The sequence below is a fragment of the Pelophylax lessonae genome (genome assembly GCF_965119305.1).
Source record: "Pelophylax lessonae genome assembly, chromosome: 3".
NCBI classification, from domain to species: domain Eukaryota; kingdom Metazoa; phylum Chordata; class Amphibia; order Anura; family Ranidae; genus Pelophylax; species Pelophylax lessonae.
In genome coordinates, this window is record NC_138770.1 from 322,507,447 (window position 1) to 322,521,026 (window position 13,580).

A 13,580-nucleotide genomic window follows, 5' to 3' on the forward strand; every position below is an offset into this window, starting at 1 on the left:
TCAATGAAGTGCAGAGGTGATATTAGGGGTCTAATATACACTCAATGTCTCATTAGAGAGAACCTGTCACTCCATATATGATGTCACATATTGGAATAAAGTTAAGTGAAAAAAAGAAAAAGGTTTAAAAAATAAAGTTGCATGAAATAAATTTAAAAATACATGTTTTAACCCCCTTGCATTTACACACATATGAAAGTAAAAGCACAAATGTTTACGTAGGAAAATGATAATTACATCATACATATCATCACGCAGAGTAAGGTCAATAATTCTAGGGTCATCATTCATGGTTTACCCTAAAATGATGACCTGTAAAGTCTTATAAAGCATCACCTAATGACAACTTTGGGTGTCTTTTTTTCCCAGAAAAAAGGGAATAGTGACCTAACATCATACACCATAACCAATGGCCCAGTTCCTGCTGTCGTGGATGATGAGTTGGCAGTGCCCATGCAGCCAGAATAGTGATCTGACGATTTGAAATCCCTGCTCTTTTTCTCCTTCTTTCTGCAGGGCTTCCAGAACAGATCAGAGTGATTTGCACTGGACTATCTATTTTATCTATTTGAATTATTACACTTAATTAGGATGTGTCCCTCTGCTTTATACTACATAATCAAATTAATAATTTATTTTATTTGTGCCCAATCCATATTTATTTATTTTATCTGTCATTTTGGACTTTTTGTTACCTAACCTATCAATATTTTCATATATATTTTTTGCCTATTATAATGTTGCTGTGTGGTTTTACATGGTTTGTGAGAATGAATTAGTAAACTGGATATACCTGTTAATATGGCTATATGTGCTTTAACCATAATCTAATTTTAAATATCTTTTATTCTAGTTATAAGGACAGGCTGGTGCCATGTCTTCGAAGGTTGTCCCTTTCTATCAGAAGAGGCACAGGCATTATGACCAATCATACAGAAACATTGACACCAGATATGTAGTTAAGGAATATTCAGCACAAAGGTAAGTAGTGCTCAGAAAAATATAATTTGCAACACTGTATTATACACTATTTTGCCAAATGTATTGGGACACCTGCCTTAACAGTCAGTTTAGTCAGTAATTGAACACTACTGACTAACTAAGACTGGGATGCCATTAAACGTTAATGTGCGTGTAAAGGCAGGCACCCCAATACTTTTAACAATATAGTGTATGTTAAAGTCTGTCTTTTGGGCCCACCTCTACACAGGTTTCTGATAGAATTTACTGTTATAGATGGATCCAAACTTTGATTGTAAAGAAATAATTATAGAAATTGAATAACAGTGGAAATATAGGTGTCCACTATTTTACTGGATCTATTATCTTACAATTTGGTCTTTCCTTATCAGACTGAGGCTTTTTTTCACCTCTTACAGAAGATTATTACTGGACCAGTATATACAGTTCTCAATACATGATGACTACTCAATACGTTTTTATAGATTATAATTATGTTTAGTAGCCAAATGGCTACTGTAGTTTTAATATTTAGCAATATAATTTTGACAGTGATAGTTGGGTCAAATGGTTAGACCTGCATGGCCTATTTGGAATAAAGAGCTCCCTCCATTTAAAGAGGAATTGAAGTCTGGAAGCTTTTCTCAAAATAGGCAGGCAGAGGGCAAAGGACTAGCAGTTCATTGCCTAAGAAGTCCCTGCAGCTGATTTTGGGAGATTCAGGCACACCGTGTGTAAGCATGCCATCCTGACAGTCATCACAGGGACACAGACTTATCATGGCAGCATGGATTTTCTTCCGTGTTTACCTCGGTCTGTTTGAGGAAAGGACCCAAGGGAACTGTCAGGATCACAAGGGATTTAAAAAAGGTAGGGTAAATAAAAAGTTAGAAGGCCAAATAAAAAACATGTTTACCACACATTTATTAAATCTTACTTTGTGGAGTAACATACACTTTAAGTTCCACTTTAATGAGCATTTTGGGTGTCTTCTTAATGAAGTAATAATCACTTAATAAATACATTTCTGAATGAATCAAACAGACTTTTTGGTTGGGTGGAAAAACAGCTAATATTCTGGGGCTTCAGGAAGATAACCTACAGTTCTGGGGCAACTTCAAACACAAACAAAAAAAATCAAATAAAAATGTTTTCAATTCAATGAATTTTAATAACATGACATTATATTCCTAAATAGGAAAAAAAAAAATAAAACAAGAATAACACTAAAATGGTTTATTCAAGAAGGTGGAATGTTTGTCTAATGAAAGTGCTGCAATAGATTGATTGGACATCATCTCTCTGTCACTACAGAAGAAGCACCTCAGCTTCTGCTGTAAGAAGTTCAGCAGCTTCCTTCTCCGGTTCAAGAATAAAATGCGTTTGTGGGTCTGATAGAGATGTTCAAGAATACTATATCCCTGCATTTAAAAAAAGGTACATGCAACTGTGTACCATGCATGGATGGTTAGAGGCAAACTAAAATCATGACATACTTTTTACTTTTGATATGCTTTGGATCATTAACAAACTAGTAGCTGTAGTAGTCGTAGTAGTAGTAGCAGTAGTAGTAGTACATTGTAGTAGAACAGCTTACATTAACCTTAAATTAACTAATAGCGACCTTTTTTTTTTTTGGATAGATCTTTATTGCTGTGGATAGATCTTTACTGTCTGTGCCACCTGTTGGGGAGATTCACCCTCTCTATTTGTCCTATTTACCAATAACCCCAAAATTGAAAGAAAAAGAAAATCCAAAATATTGAATTGTCTCTAGAACAGGAAGAGAGCTGAAATCTTCCACATTAATTCATGTGAATCCAGTGACAATCAGACATTCCCTCACTTTGGAGGGATATCCTTTTACTTCCTGCTTTAGCTATGGGACAGGAAATGAGTGGAAATCTCACCAATGGTACACAGATAGGAAAAAAAAATGATTCAAGTTATAACCCTCTCTTGCTCTATCCAAAAGGAAAAAAAAGTTTTGCTTTTAGCTCTACTTTAAAAGCTTACTTTTGCAGCTTGGTATTGAAAACATAAAAGTAATTTCAACTTTTTATCATGGTTCCTATATCTTATTTATATTACAACAAGGTACTACAACTAACTAACAAGATGAACATATACGTCAAACAATGATGCACTGAGCAACCTTGAGACTCTTTGATGTCATTGTGAATACAATTTACAAGTACAGGAACTAAATTCAATGGCATTAGTGGGAATAAAGGTATACCAATTATACTGATTCATTTAAACATATCTTTCTCTTGGGTAATATTATTGTTAATTTATGGCTTTTTATTCAGATGAAAATGTTCAGTCTTTAAAAAACCCTGACACAATTAATTGGTTTAAAACTTAACTGTAGCCATCTATAAAATACCATGTAATTCATGGGAGATGGTATTTTTTTTTTGTTCATGAACTGACTCCTGCTGAGCTGTTTGGCTGCAAAATGGCAATATAAACTGGCCTTGCTCTTTCCACTCAATGTGTGGGTGTGGCAATGACTCCTAAAACTTCTATTGCTCTGTAACAAGGGGTAACAGACTTTTTATTGCTACACTGCTTGTCCTACCATTAGAGAAAAATGCTAAAGATATAAATTATACAAAGCTTCATGTTTCACAAGTAATAAATACATTTCACAAGATGTGTGGACATTAAAAAATATAAATATACCTTTATTGGGATAGATTTTGATCAGCTTTAACTATTAAAGCTGTACTGTATATATTTTGATACTTTCTTCAAAGTCATGGTGAACTAATCTTTAGACTTTATAGAAACAATATTAAGTTGCATTTTTACATGCAATAGAGACAATGTCATGATGGCCATCAGCATCAGCAAGTCTAACAACCAAAATTTGTTTTATACTTTATTCCTATACTGTCAGTAATAATATGTTCGTTTTGATTGTTACCTGTTATTAAATGTAAATATTTGAATATTTGACATAAATATTTTACATAATATTTTATATAATCTACTATTAATTTAACTGGGAAAAAAAATGAATTTAATGCTTAAATGACATACTGTACATAAATATAAAATTAAATGCCACCCAGTGATCAAAGAAGATTGCACAAAATGTTCTTGTTTGTTCTTTTTTATTTGATTTATTATAAATATACAGTAGAGTTTGCAAAAGATAAGAAATAGAGAATACAAAACATTTATACTAAATTACTGAAAGCAGGTATTGGTTTTTTTCATACAGCTTAACTTCTCAGTGTCCTTTGAGAATGCATTCATTAACTAAATTGCATTTAGAATATGTTTAAACTTTTAAACATGTAGTTAGCATTAATAATACATAGCAACCAATTAAACATAATGTTTTTGGGGTGATGGAAATTCTTAACATCTATTAATAAACATTTTAATGAATATGTGTAGTTTTCAGAGATTTAAATGAACTTAAAGTGAAAAAGTAGGCATCCCTATTAAAGCATGATATTTTGCTTCTAGGTTACATCCACATGCACAATTCTATTTAGTATATTAGGCCCACATTCTCATACCATACATAGAAGCAGTTTGTTGTGGTCTACATAAGAGACAATACTGTTAAGTTGTCGCCAGAGCAAGACATGACGGTAGACCTTCCAATAAGAACACTTATTTTGGTAAAAAATGGAATAAGTGTTCCCATTGCAAGAGGAATTACCGTCACATTTTAAAGATTTCCTTTCATTTTATGGTGCACTTCTAGGACAGTAAATAAATTGTGCCCATGGGGACACAGGCAGCTGAAAAAAATGCTCTTAGAATGAAAAAAAAAACAGGTGCACTTTCAATATTTTCAAATTAAGGATCCCCTGGACCATTATGTCACACTTAGTAAAATGTGTGGATGTAGCCTAAAATTCCTTTCCCTTTTTTTACCTTTAAAGTACCACCCACCAAAAAGTTATATTGGTAAAACAAAACTTTACAAAATGTAGACTTATCAGCCTAATGTTTTTAACTGTGTTAAGAAGATGAGTGCTACTAGTGTTTACAGCCTGAATGACCCAGGCATCCAGGTAAGGCATTTTTTTATTCTTTTATCTTGTGCCCTACTCAAAATATATTCAAACAAACATTAGCTTTACAGCTTGGCGGGAATGTGGAGTTTACAGCCTACTACACTAAGCTTTGTTTGACTAATTGCCATAAAAATCATCACTGTAAAATGTTGCTAAGAATGCTTAGTGCATATGCATGCTGTATGCAACTCATACATGCATCCTGGGTAGCTCTTTCAGCTTGCTAGAATTTTTTGTATGAAAAATGTTAGATATCAGCAAATTAGCTCTGATGATCATATGCAAGTGTATGCTAAATCCCGACTTAAATTCTTCAAGATAAGGTCAGTAATTACTTCTGTTTATTCTATTTTCAACACCTGCCCTGCCAACAGTGTATGTAAGTGTGTGAATGACGTTTTATGGGTGATATCTTGATATGGGTAACTCAATTCCCTCACCTCTATAAGCCATAATATGCCGTAACAAATAATGAGATTTATTTTTTCTTTGGCACATGCATCCTGATATTTGTGCTTTGGATCAGTTAGGAAGAAGATGGCTGTTCATCTTTAGGAAGACAAAGGCTGTTTATGTGTAATAAAAATATTTGATCTGTTTCTATTCAAGCAAAAGTTGTATCATCAAAGGTAGCAAAGGGCATTGCTAATGTATAATCTGGAACCGTCTTCGAGAACAATGTTATGAAAAAAGAGTTAAAGCAAACACATACTCCAGAAGTTTAAACTTCTAAATGTAAATGTCCATGTCAAGAGCAGATTCTACAAGGTTCATATTCTTAGCTTTATTAGCCAAGGAAGATTTTGCTGTACTTTTCTCTGATTAAGAAAGAAAATGGAAATTGATGCACTCCATATCCTAACCCACTAGATAGAAAATATTGTATAACACTTATTTCACACTATTTAGACATTTTACCTTCGCACAATTTGCATTTTTAATGATGATGGCAATTGTACAATTGTTCCTTTATACTAGATTGCCTATCAAATTCTTCTTTATTAATACTACAATCTACCCACTACTAATAGAGAGATGGGCAGCACTGAGACACTTTGGGAATAGGATAGTACTATGAATGTTACATTTTCAAGCAAAATGGGCAAATATGCCATAAGAGGACAAAAAGCTGACAAGAAAATAGGAGCAATTTTGAAGGAAGAATTTAAAAAAAGAAAGAATCCGTAAGCAGTTTAAGAATATAAAGTAGCAAGCGGGAGATAGAGAATAAAGGAGATTGTGAGGAGCAAGAATAAACAGCAGGAAATAAAGCAAGAAAGAAAATAAAGATGGTATTGCAAGAAGAAAGGCAAGAAAGAAAGATCAGAAAAGTCAGGATAGAAAAAGAGTAAAGCAATATGAGCCTCATGCGCAATTAAAAGACAGATAGTAATGAAAAAGAAAAGGAATGGTAAAGACTATTAAGTCTAGAAGAACTATTGCTATCATCACAAGAATTACAAATGACGAAGAGGAGAAAAAATGGCAAAAATACTGAAAACCTAAATACTAAAAAAGTGTTAATAGCATGAATTAAAAGTAAAATGTTAATATTTGGTGGATTCGGTGTATAGGAGTATGAAGTACTTTCATTGTTAAATTATGTATTGGATCAAGTGTCACAAAAATTACACAGAAACATTAAAAAAAAAAAGGGGCGATGTCATATACTTTAACAGCCTAGAACAACTGTTTTTATACCTAAGACTCAGTGTGTGGGGATGGAGTGTCATACAGAGTCTACCATTAAAAGGTACCATAGCCAAAAATTATTATAGAAAACCAAAACGTGTATGGAACTTTAAGTGAACATTCTAGGGTATATTAGAAACAAACTCAGAGAATATATGAAAATATAACAATTTTATTGTATATCCCATACAGTTTGTTAAAAAAAACATATTCACAAGTTAAATAGCCACATAGATATCAACAGTATCTCACAAAAGTGAGAGTACACCCCTCACATTTTTGTAAATATTTTATTATATGTTTTCATGTGACAACACTGAAGAAATTACACTTTGCTACAATGTAAAGTAGTGAGTGTACAGCTTGTATAACAGTGTACATTTGCTGTCCCCTCAAAATAACTCAACAGACCACCATTAATGTCTAAACTGCTGGCAACAAAAGTGAGTACACCCCTAAGTGAAAATGTCCAAATTGGGCCCAATTAGCCATTTTACCTCCATGGTGTCATGTGACTCGTTAGTGTTACAAGGTCTCAGGTGTGAATGGGGAGCAGGTGTGTTAAATTTGGTGTTATCGATCTCACTCCTTACTCTCTCATACTGGTCACTGGAAGTTCAACATAGCATCTCATGGCAAAGAACTCTCTGAGGATCTGAAAAAAAGAATTGTTTCTCTACATAAAGATGGCCTTGGCTATAAGAAGATTGCCAAGACCCTGAAACTGAGCTGCAGCATGGTGGCCAAGACTATACAGTGGCTTAACAGGACAGGTTCCACTTAGAACAGGCCTCGCCATGGTCGACCAAAGAAGTTAAGTGCACATGCTCACCGTTATACCCAGAGGTTGTCTTTGGGTAATAGACATATGAGTGCTACCAGCATTGCTGCTGAGGTTGAAGGGGTGGGGGGTCAGCCTGTCAGTGCTCAGACCATATGCTGCACACTGTATCAAATTGGTCTGCATGGCTGTCGTCCCAGAAGGAAGCCTCTTCTAAAGATGATGCACAAGAAAGCCCGCAAACAGTTTGCTGAAGACAAGAAGACTAAGGACATGGATTACTGAAACCATGTCCTGTTGTCTGATGAGATAAACTTATTTGGTTCAGAAGGTGTCAAGTGTGTGGCGGCAACCAGGTGAGAAGTATAAAGACAAGTGTGTCTTGCCTACAGTCAAGCATGGTGGTGGGAGTGTCATGGTCTGGGGCTGCATGAGTGCTGCCGGCACTGGGGAGCTACAGTTCATTGAGGGAACCATGAATGCCAACATGTACTGTGACATACTGAAGCAGAGCATGATCCCTTCCCTTTGGAGACTGGGCTGCAGGACAGTATTCCAACATGATAACGACCCAAAACACACCTCCAAGAAGACCACTGCCTTGCTAAAGAAGCTGAGGGTAAAGGTGAGGGACTGGCCAAGCATGACTCCAGACCAAAACCCTATTGAGCATCTGTGGGGCATCCTCAAACAGAAGGTGGAGAAGCGCAAGGTCTCTAACATCCACCAGAGGACTCCAGTGGCAACCTGTGAAGCCCAATTTGGACATTTTTACTTAGGGGTGTACTTACTTTTGTTGCCAGCGGTTTAGACATTAATGGCTGTGTGTTGAGTTATTTTAAGGGGACAGAAAATGTACACTGTTATACAAGCTGTACACTCACTACTTTACATTGTAGCAAAGTGTAATTTCTTCAGTGTTGCCAACTGAAAAGATATTATAAAATATTTACAAAAATGTGAGGGGAGTACTGTCACTTTTGTGAGGTACTGTGTCTCAGCCTTGGGATCCGGTTGATTTCCCAACATGTTTGGCCAGTGAACATGCTTCATTAGGGCCTCAGATCCTCTAAAAAGTACTGTAATTATATACAAAAATATATATAAGATATTTATTTGTTAAATCACATTGTGCCATAAAACATTTCACATATATCTTCTTAGCTCAACATACAATGTAAGAAAGTATTATATCCACCATGACTATGAAGAGGGAAGGGATAGATTAAAGCTTCATAGTGTAATCAATAACTTGATATCCATCATAACTGTGTAGTGTAATCCATTACTTAATTTGGATCGACAGTACATCGAACATAGTTACCCATAAAAGGAATATATGAAGTGCTGAAAATAGGTAGCCTGCCAGGCCCGTGGGGAACAAAACCAAATCTCCAACGCTACCTCATATCCAAAAAGGTTGCCAGAAATGGAAGTCTAAATGTTAGAATATCGGGTTCAAATATTTTCTATGTCTGGTTGATGTACTGTCGACCCATATTAAGTAATGGATTGCACTACACAGTTATGATGGATATTAAGTTATTGGTTATACTATGAAGCTGTAATCCATCCCTTCCTTGTCATATTCATGGTGTATTTAATATGTTCTAAACCACTTGCCGACTGCCGCAAGTACTTATACTGCAGCGGTCAGCCCCTCACAGGCAAAGTGACGTAGGGGTACGTCACTAGCCTGTGAGGCTCTGGGGAGCGAGCACGCGCCGCCGGATGCGCGCTCCCGCTCGGTCACGGACCCCCCCTCGCGTGTGCCCGGCGGACCCGATGTCCGCCGGGCACTCGCGATCGTCCGTTACACCGGGAGAAAGGCAGGCGGCTAATGTAAACAAAGCCGCCTGTCATTCTCCCCTGTGTAAGAATAGTGATCATACAGTTCTGCTATGTAGGACCGTTGATCACTGTTCTTACACCTCAAGCCACAACCAATCACAGTTAGAATCACGCCCATAGGGACACACTTAACCCCTCCCTCTCAAAAAAGTTAACCCCTTCACTGCCAGTGTCATTTTTACAGTAACAGTGCATATGTATAGCACTGATTACTGTAGTAATGTCACTGGTAACCCCAAAAGTGTCAAAAATGTCAGTCAAGGGTCTGATCTGTCTGCTGCAATGTCGCAGTCCCGCAAAAAAAATCGCAGATCGCCGCCATTACGGGTTAAAAAAAACAACAAAAATGACAAAAATCTTTCCCTTAGTTAGTAAACGCAATAACTTTTGCGCAAACCAATCAAAATACGCTTTTTGCGATTTTTTTTTTACCAAAAATATGTAGCATAAAACAAATTGGCCTAAAATGTTAAAAAATTTAGATTTTTACATTTTTTTGGGGAATTTCATATGAAAAAATGTGAAAAATATTGTTATTTTTGCAAAATTAATGCTTTTTTTTTGTTTATAGCGCATGATCAAAAAATCGCACAGGTGATCTAATACCACCAAAAGAAAGCTCTGTTTGTGGGAAAAAAAGGACATCAAATTTGTTTAGATACAGCGTCGCAAGACCGCGCAATTGTCCGTTAAAGTCACGCAGTGCCGAATCGCAAAATAGGCCCTGGTCAGGAAGGGGGTAAAATCTTCCGGGGCTTAAGTGGTTAATTTGTATGTTGAGCTAAAAAGATGTATGTGAAATGTTTTATGACACTATGCCATTTAACAAATAAATGTCTTATATATATTTTTGTATATAATTACAGTACTTATTAGATGATATGAGGCCCTGATGAAGCGGGTTTGCCCACAGAATGCGTTGGCCAATCAACTGGATCCCAAGGCCAAAATAGCTATATATGTGGCTGCTTAACTTGTGAATTTGTTTTTAAAGCCAGTTTTTTAACATATGTGATATCTAATAAAATTGTTACATTTTTATATACTCTCTGAGTTTGTGTCTACTATACCCTAGAATGTACATTTAAAGTCCCATGCATTTTTGCTTTTCTATAAATGTTTTGTACCTAGGTTATAGCAAGTTAAAACAACCTGCTAAAAAACAACTTTGAGCAAGGATGAGGTGTCAGTTCCATGACCACAGTCGGCAGTGTACATTGTGTATATTGCATTACCTGTACTTATAAAAGTTTACAGTCAGTGAATTCAAGAAAAGTTCATCTGTGATCTTTTTTAATTCCCCTTTACATGATTGGATGTTTGGAAGTCAACACAGCTTCATTTCACAGTATTTAACTTTTCTTAACACATTAGACAAAAAGTAAAATTCAGTGCTTTCTTACATTCATACCTTACTTCGAAACTGATTACAGATCTAGGAATGCAGAGGTCCATCTAGCCAATATTTATAGGACTTTATTATTTTTAACACTTACATTGGTTTCTTCTAACAAAGATGTAACAGTTAAAAATTAGTATGTAAAATTTGCTTGACAAATGCTGTATATATAATAGTTTAATATAGTTTTCACAGCATTATTTCTTCATTTACTTTACACGAGTGTTATTTTATGTTATCTTTCATATAGTGCAAGATTTTCTGTCTTCTACATAGGTTGACTGATTTCCTAGTGCTGAAGCGCAACACCTGCTGTTCAATAATCTAGATACAATTTTATTTCAGTAAGGCCCCTTTCACACTACGTCAGTTGTCATCCATTTTTCGTCAGTTGTTATCAGTTTTTCGTCAGTTGTTATCCGTCTTTCATCCGTTGTTATCAGTTTTTACATAGAGATGCATTGATGTCCGTTTTTCATCCGTCAACGGATGGATGAAAAACTGACAAACTGACAGCGTGTGTGAAAGGGGCCTTAGAGTCAAGTGGATAATCAAAGGAGTAGCCAAAACATCTGATGAGCAGATTATCACACTGAATAAAAGTATTATTCATGTTCAAGTCAGTATTCAGTCTTTGTACATTGTTTCCTATTGCAAGCCCTGATGAAGAGGGTATTCTTGGGCCTCCAAAGAACATTGGCCACTCTTTTGACTGTCCTTCTATCCTTTACTGGCATAAAATTATATCTGGATTATTGGACAGTGGTGTGGCACCTTAATTCTGATTTTTGCTGTATTGTACTACAAACCAAGGAAACTGGGAGATCCTCTGTTGTGTTGAATCTGCCTGTCTGGTAACAAGATCACTCATATTAACAGCTTTGCAATACTAAGGGGTAGCAGGTTAGCAACACCAATAGGATAACTTCAAGGGTCCAAACTAAATTTCCACTTTCTCAAGTATGAATTCTTTGTGTAGCTGTTTTTTTTTTTTTTTTTTAATTTATCTAAATTCTGCAGCCCAGTCACCAAATATTGATATCTTCAATACTTTTATAGTTCACAGGTAAGGTTCCCAATGTATGCAGTGATGCATTTCATTTTGTGATAATGAGGTTTGGGATGAGTATGATTAATGAATATTCATGTTTGTGTGTGTGTAAAAAAAAGATAATAGAGTTGAGGATGTATGGTTTGATTGGTTGACGTTGCAAAGAAAGTGTTCTTTAGGTTGTACACATTCTTTTAGAAGCTGTGTTCCTTTTTATCTCTGTCTGATTTACAGTGCCTCACTATAATTTCAGAGGCATATGGCATTGGTCATTACTAAGCTGGATAGGTGCCTCTTTCCACCACACTCACATGAAAGTTTATGTGAATGCAGAAGGTCAACGTAGCATTGAAGTGTGCTATTTAGCTGAAACAACTTAGCTCCATCTGTTTCCCCTTTCACATATCGCAGTTTAGTCATTTACAATGAGGAACACTTGTTGAAAAAGATAGCTGTTTTGCGTTTTGGAGTGGGAGGGGCAGGTCTATCAGATTAATTTGCATTTCAATAAAAAGTCACTGGAGTGATAAACCTATAAAAATAAATCTATTTGTTGGATTCTGTGAAACAACATGCCTGCCAATATTGCGCGTTTTTATTTTCAGACATTTTATGACTTTCCTATATCAGTTAGGCCTGAAAAACATTCAGAGCTGGTTCACATTAGCGCCACTTTTCAGGCAACTTGTCAGCCTGACAAGTCGCGCTCCCTCGCTTTCCATTGACCGCTACAGGAACCGTTCTAATAGGAGCGACACAAGTCGCTCCGACTTAGAAAAAGGGTCCTGTACTATTTCGGGGCGACCTTGGAGCGACTTGCATAGACTTCCATTATGTGAAGTCCCTGCAAGTCGCTCCGAAAGTCGTGGTGCAATGTAATGCACAAGTCGCCCCTGAAGTAGTACAGAGTCATGTCGCCTCAGTGTGAACCGGCTCTTAAAGTACCAATAGAGCAAGATTAAGCGTGTTAATCTGGTAGGAAGTATTAAAAACACTAGAACATTTTTTGTTAGACTACATAACCTAAAGTAATGTTATACATTTTACAATATTAGTTTTAGTAAATTCTAACTTGCAACACAATATATAGACATTTCTGCCATATGGATTTTATAATTTTTTCTAATTTTACTTATGCTTTTATGAGTGTGTATGTTTGTGGTAACAGCTTTATATAATTGGTCCAATAATGCTGTCTGCTATGTACACCATAGTGACTTGTTAAAATAAATGTGCATCTTAGCTTTAAAAAGACTTCATAGTTCAGCAGTTTGGTTTTTGGGGCCTTATGTTCATTTATTGTTTGTTATCATTCACTGCATCACTATCCTTTTATAGCTGTATATTTGTTTTGCAGGACCCAGGAGCAACATGCTGAACAACAAATGCAGCAATACAGTGAGCAGCATACCCAGCAACACAGAAGCTATGACAGAAGTGTGCATTATGCCACGGAGCTGGCCCATTTGGAAGAAGATGTTCGCATCGCACGTGCTTTAGCAAGAGAACAGATTGATAAAGTGTATATTCACAGATTGGTAATGCAATGATTGCCTTTCTTGCTGCCACAAAACAATGTTATACTACACTATTCAAACCCTATTAAGTAATGATAAACACCACTGAATAGTAGAAAGTCTAGTGCGTCCTTGAATACTACCCTTTTTTATGTTAGCTAATAAAAGTTATCCCTTTGACAATACATGTGTTGTTCTTACTGTTCATATCTATCTATCGTCGCATATCTACATTCACTCTATTGCCAGCTTCCATACTTAGCATTTCAAGTAGAAAGGACTGGGC

The 13,580-nt window shown here is 36.0% G+C and overlaps 1 protein-coding gene across 2 annotated transcripts in view; it reads left to right on the forward strand.

Moving 5' to 3' along the window:
- The window catches only part of MYOM2 (myomesin 2), a 224,338-nt gene that overhangs the window by 40,967 nt on the left and 169,791 nt on the right, over positions 1–13,580 (forward strand). The window contains exons 2-4 of one of the 2 annotated variants that reach the window (XM_082249653.1): positions 854–981; positions 2,275–2,397; positions 13,135–13,315. In XM_082249653.1, the coding sequence (XP_082105779.1) occupies positions 875–981; positions 2,275–2,397; positions 13,135–13,315 (411 nt within the window). In that variant the 5' untranslated portion in view covers positions 854–874. The remainder of the gene's footprint in view (positions 1–853; positions 982–2,274; positions 2,398–13,134; positions 13,316–13,580) is intronic. The other variant, XM_082249652.1, reaches the window with a different exon arrangement.